The sequence below is a fragment of the Daucus carota genome, chromosome 6, assembly GCF_001625215.2.
Source record: "Daucus carota subsp. sativus chromosome 6, DH1 v3.0, whole genome shotgun sequence".
In the NCBI taxonomy this organism is placed as follows: domain Eukaryota; kingdom Viridiplantae; phylum Streptophyta; class Magnoliopsida; order Apiales; family Apiaceae; genus Daucus; species Daucus carota.
The window spans coordinates 28,466,776-28,480,035 of NC_030386.2; the positions used below are offsets into that span (position 1 = coordinate 28,466,776).

At 33.2% G+C, this 13,260-nt stretch overlaps 1 protein-coding gene across 2 annotated transcripts; it reads left to right on the forward strand.

Moving 5' to 3' along the window:
* Positions 1-7,390: 7,390 nt before the first annotated feature.
* LOC108224912 (transcription factor TCP4) lies at positions 7,391-9,752 on the forward strand. Of its 2 annotated transcripts, none has more exons than XM_064080618.1 (2): positions 7,391-9,233; positions 9,314-9,752. In XM_064080618.1, exon 1 carries the CDS (start codon positions 8,283-8,285, stop codon positions 9,201-9,203), a length of 921 nt encoding a protein of 306 aa, XP_063936688.1. In that variant the 5' UTR covers positions 7,391-8,282; the 3' UTR covers positions 9,204-9,233; positions 9,314-9,752. The 2 variants fall into 2 exon arrangements, with proteins under 2 accessions (XP_063936688.1, XP_017255161.1); XM_017399672.2 differs by having other exon boundaries at positions 7,395-9,233; positions 9,338-9,752.
* The last annotated feature ends 3,508 nt before the right edge of the window (positions 9,753-13,260 follow it).

Here is a 13,260-nt window from a genome sequence, read left to right on the forward strand (position 1 = left end):
TTGTTGGAGTGCAATCATGGCTACCTTCTGATCAAGGTCTGGGACCTTCAAGGCTTCTTTGGTAAAACGATTCATATACTCCCGGAGTGATTCGTTCTTACCTTGATGCAAATTCATTAGAGAGGCAGAGCTCTTAGCATGTGTTTTGCTTCCAACAAATTGCCCTATGAAAGCCCTGCTCAAGTCAGCAAAACAAGAGATAGAATTAGGGGGTAGGCGACTATACCAATGTTGGGCCATCCCACTCAAGGTTTGGGGAAAAACGCGGCACTTGATTGCTTCAGTGACGGGCTGGAGTAACAGAGCGTTCATGAAGGTCCGAACATGATTAGCGGGATCACCCGTGCCATCGTAAGAATTTTCGGAAAATCCTTGCACCCATGATTTCTTGCGTAAAAGGGGGAACCGGGTTATCAGGATCGCCCGCTGGTAACAAGTGAATTTGATTCATCACGGTTTGACGAGGGTTTTCATCCCTAGATTCTGGGGGTTGCATCCTTGCCTGGTCTCTTTTTAACCGTGCGATTTCCTCTTCATAGGCCCGGATCCTTTCCTCATAAGTTATTGGCCCCCGGGGCTCATTAGTTTTTTGCCTATGGCGGCGTCGACGGTGTCGATCAGCATCTCTCCTCCTTCGAGGGGGTGTATCATGCTCCTGCTCCGATTCGGAAGAGTCGTAGTCAGTTACATGCACATAGTCATCTCTTGTGCCTCCACGGGTGGTTGTAGTGACCGTTGAGTAATGTGTGCCGGCGTCGGTGATGGTTGCAATTACTCGAGTCAGAGGGGGCAGCGAGCCAAAAGTCAGGGGAGTAGTAGTTTGAGCAATGGTCGTACCAAGCGGGAGGGAGGTAGTTACAGGGGTTGATTCAGTCGAGACCCCGGTGGTGGTTCGACTGCGTGGAACATGGATTTCTGAACGTGGTCCGGTTGGGTTCGTCATGGTTGTTGTTGGTTTCCCACAGACGGCGCCAAATGTTATAGAACTAAAAATGGGGATGAGCGATTCGTGCTTTGGACTGGTCTCGGTGCGAGATGCCTACGTATCTTCTGCGTGGAGAAGAATCAAGTCCAAAACGTAGTTCTAGTTATGAGGGGTAGAGCCCTTTATATAGGCGATTCGGAGTCAGAAGTCGAGTGGAAGTACGATTCCGTGTATCAGACTTCTTATCGAAGTGTGCCTCGAGGCAAGAGCTAAGATAGAAATCTTATCCTCTCGTTGCTGATATTTATCTGAACTCCGAGACGTTTATCTGTTAGAATCAGGTGTATTATAGAACTTGTATTTGTAACCGGACCTACGGTTGGGCCTCTATCAATTACGAAATTAATATCTAAGAGTCTCAGGCCCTATTTAACTGGGCTTTAGTATTCTTGGGCTTTTAATATCCAATAATAATTAAATATTATTTCTGACCCATATCACCCTCCTAACGTTTGTGTGCTACATCCGGTCCTGTCTCTTTATGAAGGGTAGATATTTCATCAATAAATCATCTTTTTATTCGAATTTTATATCACTCCCATCACTCGCTCCTCTTTCTAATTTACCACTTAACACATCCTCATACTCCTCTTTTTTTAGTAACATTTATGCATTAAAATTTTGTAAAATTAGTGAAAAGAAATCCGTAACCGTGAATTGAGATAGTACTGGACATGAGACACATGGTCCATGACACCATGACTCCATGCAATATGCATTAGGTTAGAAATCGACAGACGACAGCACATCTCCGCACGCCTTGTACTAGAGATAAAAACGTACAATGCATGCACATAGTTTAGATGATAACTAGTTAAGAAACCGCGCGTTGCGGCGGCCTATAAAAATTATATTAATAATTTAATATTAATATTTGTAGAATGCAATAATCTTGTGGCTATTAATGTTTTAAAATTAATATTTATGGGATAAAATAAATTTTATATTATAAAAATCTTGATGTAATACCTATACTAATATATAAAATAAAATTGTAAAATTGGACTATAATTCATGGTGAAAAAATAAAAATAAATTTGTACACGTAATTGACAATTTAAAACACGACGAATCTTAATTTTATTTGTGTTTTTTTTTTGAAAAGAAATCATGTTCTTATATTGTCACCTTCTTCCAATTTTTTTGGATTGATTGTGCACAAAAACATCTAACTTAAATCCGTGAGATAGCGGTCTATAACTACCCTTGCTTGTAACAACCTTTATTTTTTAATACTGTATGCTTCACTTAAAAGTTGTTTGAACGAAACAAACAGATAATGCATGAATAATATTTTCTTGTGTACAAAATAAATCATATAAAAATTAACAACAACAAACATGTTCGATGAACAAAACAAATAGTATAAAAGAATAACCAACAAACATACATCACTAATAGTTAATTTATTGATATCATCCATCAATATCATGACTATTTTCTTTTTCCGTGTTTGGATTTGTCGACTCCCACATAACAGTCTATAAAGTAGGTTGTGTTTAAATTATCCAAAACTCTACAACCTATAGGGGTATTTATAGGTGTAGGGAGACTTGTGTTCTACTCTTTCCCATAATTAAATAATCTGAAACAAAATCAGATTAAAACTTTTAAGCTGCTATATTCCATAAATAATCTGAAACAAAATCAGATTCTAAAACTTGCTTCTAATATACCCGAAACTAAAAAAAGTAGTTCAAAATTCTGATATTTTTCATCTGAAAATTCCAGAAAATTAGAAAAATAGAACCGGACGCTGTGAGAGGCGCCACCTACGCGCCCCTCACTTCTCCTTTATACAACTATATCGATGATTCTGTTAACGTGAACGTGACATGTTAGCATTGGGATGACAATATGAGTGCCGAATTCAGGAGAGAATTATTAAAAATAAAGATATAAACATAATTTTTAAGATTAACTTAAAAGCTCACCATATCATAATTTTTTAATTCCGTGATGGAGGAACTTGGTCAATGGTCATGAACAAAGATACGAGATTCTTGACCGAAACTAAAATCAATGATATTGGTTTCTCATCAACAGGTACTGATACAGGAGCGGATCTAGGAAGAGACAAGCGCATACACGTGTCTCTCTTAAATTGTTTTTCTATATTTTTTCATCATTTTAAATTTTATAAAATAATAGAAGTGCCCTCACGAAATTTAAAAATATATAAGTGTTTTTCGAAAATTTGCTTGGTGCCACCCTAAAGTTTTTGTGCTGGATCCGGTCCTATACTGATACCAGTAACATTTTGAGTTGACTCTGTGTCCTCACGAGAATACAAGAGAAGCCTCCAGCATAGTCTTGGATGCATGATCACTTCGAGCTGATCCCCGATAAACTACTTGAACGAAGGATTAAAGTATGTGATCATCTTTAAATAATTTTTAATTAGTATACTCCAATTCATACATGTTCATCGCAATTAAAGTACCCCAATCATATTATTCTAGTGTGGGGTTATTCTGGTGTGTGGTTTGTAGCTCATGATTGAACATCGAATAACTTATGAAAGGTATTCAATCATCTGATACTTTTTAGAAGATTTACATTTATTTCATTGAGAGTAGCATACTTAAGAATGGATGCTCTTCTCATATATAAGTCTTATGAAATAACATAATTTTTACACATAGTTATATATATAAAAGGAGAAACATTATTAAATTTTAGGGTTTTTTAAAAAAATACCCAAGTTCTAGATTATTTTTTTTTCAAAATTGCTTTCTGAGAAAAATATATTATCAAAAATGCCGAATTTTTATAAATATTTTCAAAAACACGATTTGCAACTGTTGCAGCAACTAAACAACCAAAATCAACCACAAATGCAAAGATCTTTAAGAGGGATCTCTAATCTTTAATACTAACTCTATTTCAAAATTTTAAGAAATCATGTCAACCAAAACTTTGTTGTACGGTCATAAAGATGAGAAAGAATGAAAAGATGAAAAACTCGAGAATTTAAGATTTTAGGACATTGGACCAAGTACTTACCTCTATTATGTATACACATTCATACATAAAAATCATATTATATATATATATATATTTGTATTTGTATTTATATATACATTGAAAATCTAATATTGAACGAAAAGAAAGAGAAAAGGAGAGAACGTATGCGATGGAGGGAGGTAAAGATGAGTAATAGAATGGAAGTCCAACAATAGCTTTGGAGAAAGGGAAAGTAGAAACAATATATTCCATAAATCATTTGGGAAGAACGTATTTTTAAAAAAGACTTGAAAAAAACGTACATGAGATAAATTCCCTCAATTTATATCCAGAGAACGACGAATGAATTATTAGAAGGGGCCCGCAAGCGTGATATCGGGTGATAGTGAACAAAAGAAAATGAGTTTTTGGTGTTTTGAAATTATAGTTCCATTTCCATGTGATAATGGCGGCAGGCTCAGACTGTAAGGTAGGGTAGATAAAAGGCCGGAAAGTAGAAGCCCCATCCACTATTGGTCTGGGCCCAACTGTGAGATGGCGACTGCCCATAATTGACCAGAAAGGCCTTCCTCATCACGAAATTAACAGCTTGCTGAATGCTGCTGATTCGAAATGCAATAAGAAAATTACAAAAACCCGATTTTAAGTTAAATGTCTTGACTTTTTAGAATTTCTCTTTGATTAACACATTTTCAATTTTCACTTTTCACTTTCCCCCTCCCATCTCTCTTCTACTTATCAGTTTTCTAATAAAATCTAGATATAATTTTTTTTAAGGATTAGATTTATGGAGTATTATTATCATATTGGTAGTTACTGCTGCTTGTCTTTTTGAGATGTTAATGCTATATTTTGATATTTTTATATGTTTTAATTTGAGTTTCAACAATTTTCTTAAAAAGAATTTATATGATATTTTAAGGGATTTACACAATTGGTATCGATTCTAGGACGGTAGTGATTACTGAAAGAGCTCAACTTTCACATCAAAAAATTATACATATTTTTGTTGTATTTATTTAGAGAATCTCTGAATAATTAACAAAATGATCTTTTTTTTTTGCTAAATTACAAAATTATCTTTAATTTCAATTAAATAGAATCCCTTTTTTTTTCAATCCAGTTTTTTCCCGGATTGTGAACTCTAATCAAGCTTAGTCATGTTATCGGAAGAGTTCATATATTTTCTTTCAGATTTAGTAAATATCTTTCAAAGATCTTTTTTTCTTTTGAAACATACACGAAAAAAAAACAATTAATTTGTTAATATTTTGATATTGAAAGACCGAATAATTTTTTTAAATATATTATTTTCAGGCCCAATGAAATTCGTAAGCAGATTACATATTACATCTTATTTATAAGCAGATTACTGATTAACTCTCTGGTTTATCATTAAAAAGATCCGATCGATAACACAATTGATTATTTACGATTCCTAATTTCTACAACCATGCTTACAAGTCAAAAGCTCCTCGTAAGTTTAGCCAATTATATATAGTGTAGTGTGTAATGTGTGTGTATAACATTAGTAGCATTTTATGGGGCCGTTTGGGTGATCTTAAAATAAATGCTTATTGCTTAAAATAAATAATTGGAGTAGAATTTAGAAGCAGGATAAAACTTATAAGTGATTAAAATGTTTGGGAAATAAGTAGAAATCATGTAACAAAATCTAGCATTCCTAACTTTTTATAAGTGCTTCTTTTTTGCTCATAATTTATAATCTAGAAGTTGGACTTACAAGTTTTAAACAAACACCCGCTATATAACATCGTCATCCAATGTCAACATGCTTAATCCACCTCAGACATACTTAAACCTTCAGTAGACTCTGGAAACGCCCAAGTTCTAGACATACACATGATATCATCCCGGCCAAGACCCATATTGAGGTTTACCCTTCTTTTTTTTTTTATTATTATTACCTTTCTCATTCTTTTGAATAGTATTGATTTCTATTTTAATTACATATTATAACTATTGAATCTCGATAGTATCATATGTATAATACACACACTATTAAAGCTGAAATAGAAAAAATTTGGTCGATAAAAAGACTATCATAATACTTCATTTTTTATAGAAAATTATTTGTTAAGATCGTAATTAAATAGTTAAACACCAGCTATATTTAATATATAAAATCTAACAACCAATCTCATCCAAATCATTAACATAAATTATTATAAAATTCAAAATAGAATCAAGAACATAATTCACAATAGAATCATACATATATTTTGTACAACAAATTTTACATGAAATCATTTTATTTTTAACACGTATTTATTATTAATCATGTTACATATTATTATTATTCATAATAAAAGATTAATTAGCTCAAAATTATAACTAAATCCAAATTTCACATGAGAATTTATATTTGGGCAATTATCTATACATATATTACATATATATTCACAAATAAATATTTCACAAGCTATTTTCACAAATACATTACATAATTAGATCAAAATATTGTCAATGAAGTTACCCATATCTTTTATATTTCTTTTGAAGTAAATTTATATGTTTTCCTTATAAAATTAAAATTTAAGAAGATACAGTCAAAGAATGACAAAATACATATTCAGCGAGACATACATATTTTTACTAAATTTCTTTGTTCTAAAAATCGGTGATTAATCACGATTAATCACCGATTAATCCCTGTTCCGTAACTCGTCGAACTGATTTAATCTCCGATTAATCACCGATCAATCCAATTAATCCCCAATCAATTCAATTAATCTCCGATTAATCCATGTTTCGTGACTTCGCCGATAAAGTCCGATTCCCGCTTTTTACAACACTACTAAATTTACAAAAAGTCGCAGACAGTAATTTTTCAAAAAAATATTTGTGGCTATTTTAATTTTTGTAACAGTGCTCTGGTTAGTGGCTTACCGAAACTGCAAAATACAACCCTGTCTGTCTCTCTTTAGAAACTGTCGGCAGATAAATCAATCATATCGATGGGGAGTATACGTACCCTATCTTACCTTTAGGAGAAAATGTACATATATAATTAGGGTTTAGTTAGCCAGCTTGGTTCGTTTCTAAACAAAAGCCATAAATCTACATCAACCCTAGTTTAATACATGTTCGCTTTGTACGCAACCGGTCACCTTTTTTAATATAATAATGTAGGTGAAGTGATTGTTAATATTGCTGGAGCTTAGCAGCAGTAGTACACAAGTACAATTAAGTGGAATTGTAATTCAGAAATTGAATGGAAAAGATGAGTGCTGGAAGTTGTACTAGCAAGGGAAAGTGGAATAGTTGATTACTTTCTAGAGTGACTACAAAAAGTACATGCACACCATAAGGAGAAGAATGAAACAAACTGTTATAAATCACTATCAAACTTGAATGTGAGTGGGTGTGATCATGGGGCCTCTCGTCCACTGAAGTTAACAACACAGTAACCCATATCAACATGCTTTTTACAAAATTTATATGGACATTTATATTTATTAGCAGCAGCCAGCAAGTATTGTTGAGTTGTTGGTATCTTTCTTTCTTACATTTGCTGTCTGTGTGGCTGAGATTAGAAACTGATAAGTATTTTTCAGTTTTCGTATAGCCTAAATCTGTCACCCTAGCAGAAGCATCAACCAGCTCTGACATACAACGTAGTAGTTGTAAATAGTATTAAGCAATTAGTTGTACTTAATTTTGTTCATTCCATTCACACCCTCTTATCAATTTTCGAGGCCTTTTCTTCTCTCCGCTCCTCATAAGGGCTATTCGGGTTTTAGACCAGTGGCGGAACCAGAACCAAGGCTGAAACCTTCTCGCAGATTTGAAAACCCTCTGCGAGGCCTTTTAAAAGAAATGAGTTATATCCCAATATATTTTTGTTGGGACAAGAACTGCCCTTTTTCTTCATAGTGTCTTATCTTTTAAAGCAAAATGTTTTCTTGATTAGAGTAGCTAGTTATAATTCAAAAACAGCCAAAAGCAATATATAAACGCATATCTAGGTTTCTGAGAATTTGTAATTAGGAGGGGGAGGTGTCACTGGGGTCTAGATTCAGGAGGGTCAGACATTGGGATTATCACAAAAGAGACTAGTAGCAGCAAAAGCAGAAGCATCAAGAACAAGATTTTAGGGTGATAATCGTGACACATCCTCATCTAGATCAGATCAAGGAGAGGCAAGGCAAGTGCGTATGCTGACATCTATTAGAAAAAGAGAGACAGAGTACATAAATTAAACAGTGCAAGGCTCAGAAAAAGAAGAAAAAGAAAAGTGGTTCATCCTTCAGATCTGTTTTGTAGCAAGAAGAGGCCAAAATTTTGGTATGCAAAAGTTGAAAGTGTAATGGGCATGAAGAGTAACGGAGGAGATATAGTCCAAGTTGAAGGAGGCCATATTCTCCGGGCCACTGGCCGGAAAGATAGGCACAGCAAGGTCTACACTGCCAAAGGTCCTAGAGACCGGAGAGTCCGCCTTGCCGCTCACACGGCCATTCAGTTCTATGATGTTCAAGACAGATTAGGGTATGACCGTCCCAGCAAAGCAGTGGATTGGCTTATCAACAAGGCCAAAAATGCAATTGACAAGCTTGAAGAGTTGCCTCCATGGAACCCAATGGACGCTAGTACCACAGTACCAAATCCAAACCTGAACCCTAATGGGCTTCCACTGGAACAACAGCAATCCCAAGCTTACCCTTTTCATGATAACCCAAGTGATGATACTATGAAATCTTTCTTCCCAACAAGCTCAGGAATGAACTTTCATAGCTACACAGGTGATGTCATTTCCAGATGTTCACTACAAAATAACTCCCAAGATCTTTGCCTGTCTCTTCAGTCTCTACAGGAGGACATCAACAATTCCACCCACCCAGCTCCTGGTCATGATCATCAAGGCCTTTATTCGGGCCAGGCCGAAACAAACTTCCCAAGAATGGTGGGCTGGGATGGAGAAATCAAACCCGCAGGATATTATTTCAATGCACAAACACTTTCACAACCACAAATGATATGTCAAAGCTCTACTGCAGCATTTAGCCAGAGGGAACCCCTTCAGTCCAGTTTTTCGCCTTATGTTCGGGCTTGGAATGACCTGCCATTCCCTGTCTCTGACCAAAACCACACACAAGCACTAATTCCTCACTTGTCAATATCTTCAGGCTCTCCATACGCGTCTGCCAAGTTTTCGGGCTTTCAAGTTCCAGCTCGAATTCAGGGAGAGGAGGACCACCCCTCCTCTACTCCTACCAAGTCTCGCAACTGATCACCCCAACCTTGACGTCCAGTCCATCAGGTACGTACGTATTATCATTTTTCCGTACATTATTACTATTTTTTGTTTTACTGATAATCACCCTCCTACTCGTGTCTAAGTTCTTGTGACTGATGAACGTACAGAAATGGTTGTCACATGAAGATCATTTGAAAGAAGGCCTGGTTGAAGTTGGAAGCTAATGTATGTTAAAAATTTCAAATTTCAGATCAAATCCTTCCCAGCTCAACATTGTTGTTTGATAGTAGTATTTGAATGTGTTACATTTTTGTCCGTTGTGCTGTGTGTAATGACGATAGTACGTTGAGTTTGGTTGTATTGCCTGGCTAGCTAGGCTATGAATGACTTTTCTGTGGGCAATAGGACCATCCATGTTTTCTGCTTAAGAAAACTCAGTCTTAACATTGTTGTTTCTTAACTGTTTACTGTTATCTGTTTCTCACTTTGTCAGTTACGTTGTTATGTGTAAGATGCATATGTGTTTATAAATTATAATGCAATAACTTTCTTTATGTGTTTACATGCAATCACTTTTCTTTATGGTATGCATTCAGTTTTTATTGCATTGCCTATGAGCACAATTTCTTTTTCTCTCCTGATCTGTAGTACTAGCTAAAACAATATTCATGTTCTCAGATTATAAAATAAAGTAAGATTACTGTACTATGAGGACTGAAATTATAAGGTCTAAAATACAATTTGTCTAGATTTTTGGATATAAAAAGTAAAGTGCACCAACACCACTGGTGTTACACCAGGGCAGGCCAGCTTCCACCTGTAAGTTATACAATTAGAAGTGACATAATTAAGTTCTTCAGGGGAATATTTTACTATATAATATATATACATTATTATATTATTTGTTTTTAATAGACACCAGTAAATATTTATATAACTTTGGAACAATTTTATATCATGTCGAGAAAACACAGTAACTTAAATAGATAATGATGGATGTTTTGTCGTGCACTACATAATTGGTGTTTGTAGTCTTTGAAACTGTTTAATTATGTAAGAGTAAGTGACCCTGCGTGTTCTAGATCTGTTGTTACAAAGGAGCGTTTTTTAATGTTTGATATATTTATCATTCTGAAGAGGTAATTTAGAGATAATAAAAAAATATAACTAAAATTTTGTTATATAAATTATACTTATGTTTGATTATTATATTATTGTATAGATGTCAGGACTTAGAGAATATGGTGAGAGCATCTTCATTGAATCAAAATGATGATAAAATATACTAATTATGTGAAATTTGTCAAACATAAAAAAAATTATAATTAGAGATGCTCTTAGTGAGTAGGTAAATATAGATCATAAACAAAATTATTATCACTAAAAAATTGAAAAACAGACCAAGACACTCACATTTTAATGACATGAGACCTATCTACTCATATTGAGATGGATGCTTTTTTAATTTTATGCACCAACAAATCCCGTGTATCCTGAATAACCAAGAACATATATAGATTCTAATATACAATCACCAATCACTGTTACTCTAGTTTCGTCTTGCTCTCTCTCGACTTCTTTAAATCAAAGGTTTCTAAGATCAAGGTAAACCTTTTTCCTAAAATCTTAAGATTTTAGATGAATCAATTATTTTTTATATTTTCTGTCGAAAAAAATAAATAAATTATTTTTTATATCTATCTTATACACTATAGGTCACGCATATCCTAAATATCCAAGAACACACAAAGATTCTAATATCATAGTCATCAAACATCGTTACTCTGCTTTCTCTTTGCTACTCTTTTTCTCTCAATCACACCTTTAAAACTATAAGATCATGGTAAAACTTCCTCCTAAAATCATAAGATTTTTAGATGAATTGATATCATATGCTTTCTCCATGCTACTAGCTTTTTCTCGATTACTCATTTAAATTAAATCTCTATAAGATCATGGTAAACCCTCCTCCTAAAATCATAAGATTATAGATAACATTATATCCTAAATATCCAAGAACGCACATAGATTCTAATATCACAATCACCAAACAGCGTACTCTCCTTTGTCGTTGATAATTCCTCCTCGTAAAACCATAAGATTTTAGATGAATTAATTACTTAATTCTAGTATTACAATCATCAAACATCGTACTCTCCTTTCTTCTTGCTACTCTTATTCTCTCGATTAATCCATTAAATAAAATCATAGGGTTTTGATGAATTGATTACTCAATTCTTATATCAAAATCATCAAACATCGTACTCTCCTTTCTTCTTGCTACTCTCATTCTCTCGATTAATCCATTGAATGAAAACATAAGGTTTTAGATGAATTGATTACATAATTCTAATATCACAATCATCAACCATCGTACTCTCCTTTCTTCTTGCTACTCTCTTTCTCTCGATCAATTCATTAAAAACCATAGGATTATAAATGAATTGATTACTTAACAAAAAACTCCGATACCATGTTAAGTAACCAGCTCTTCTAAATACTCAAGCTGTTAAGAGGAAGGCTTATTTGAATTATATTATAATCTAGTATTCTCCCCTATTCAAAAGTCAAACTCGAGTATCATACGAATTATAACTTAGATACCATGTTAAGAATCAACTTGGCCTTTCATCTTCAAAAAATGTTATACTATGAATTTTAAATTAAACAAATGAACTGAAAATTTTTATAACTACAACTGTGCATATATTTATTTATATAATTATATAATACACATGTATAAAGATATTATTTCTATATAATTATAATATATATATATATATATATATCTGTGTGTGTGTGTGTGTGTGTAAAATATTATTATTATAACATAGAGACATGAGAATCAAAAACATACGTGTAAACAAAATTTGGAAGAATCCCCACTCTCTCCTAATATTAGTAAAAAAATTCTCATTCATGTATGTTCTTCAAAAGATTATGTTCTGTTTGATTGGAATGAATGAAAACGGAGTTAATGGAATGAAATGTGAATTATTACATAGTTAAATATTTAAAAATTTCATTGATTTCATCGTATTATTTTTGTAATGTTTGGCTAGAGTTCAACTCATCACTTTACAAAGTTGTGTCCCTTTTCTTTTCATTTTTTCTGCTCAAATCTCATCACACAGAAAGTTTATTCCCCTTGTTCATATCTTTCCTTGTATCTTTGTTATTTTCATACGTCACATTCCATTGATTCACCCACCCCAACCAAACACAATGGGCCTGTTTGGTTGAAATAAGCAGGAGGTGCTTCTTGTTTCTACTTTTCTTGACTTATTTGTGTAAATAAGTAGAAGCATGTTCAAAAAGCTGAGAATGCTAACTTTTCTCTCATAGCTTCTACTCACTTTTACTCCACTTTTTTAATTTAAACAATAAGTCACTTAATTTAAGTTAGCCCCAATATTATCAGTTTTTCAAATTTTCATCCCACATGGAGTCGGCAGTGATCCTGCTATCTGTTTACATTATAGACTTTCGAATATTTTTAAAAGTTATACCATCCAACTAAGAAAATTATTAAGTTCTTCAGGGGAATATTTTACTATAATATATATACATTATTATATTATTTATTTTTAATAGACACCAATAAATATTTATGTAAATTTGGAACAGTTTTATATCATGTCGAGAAAACACAATAACTTAAATGGATAATGATGGATGTTTTGTCGTGCACTACATAATTGGTGTTTGTAGTCTTTGAAACTGTCATTAGGTGTTTGTAGTCTTTGAAACTGTTTAATGATGTAAGAGTAAGTGACCCACGTGTTCTAGATCCGTTGTTACAAAGGAGAGTTTTTTAATGTTTGATATATTTATCTTTTTGAAGAGGTAATTTAGAGATAATAAAAAAAACATAACTAAAATTTTGTAATATATATTATACCAATGTTTGCTTATTATATTATTGTATAGATTTCAGGACTTGGAGAATATGGTGAGAGCATCTTCATTGAATCAAAATGATGATAAAAAATACTAATTATGTAAAATTTGTCAAATATAAAAAAAAATTATAATTAGAGATGCTCTTAGTGAGTAAGTAAATTTATATAGATCATAAACAAAATTATTA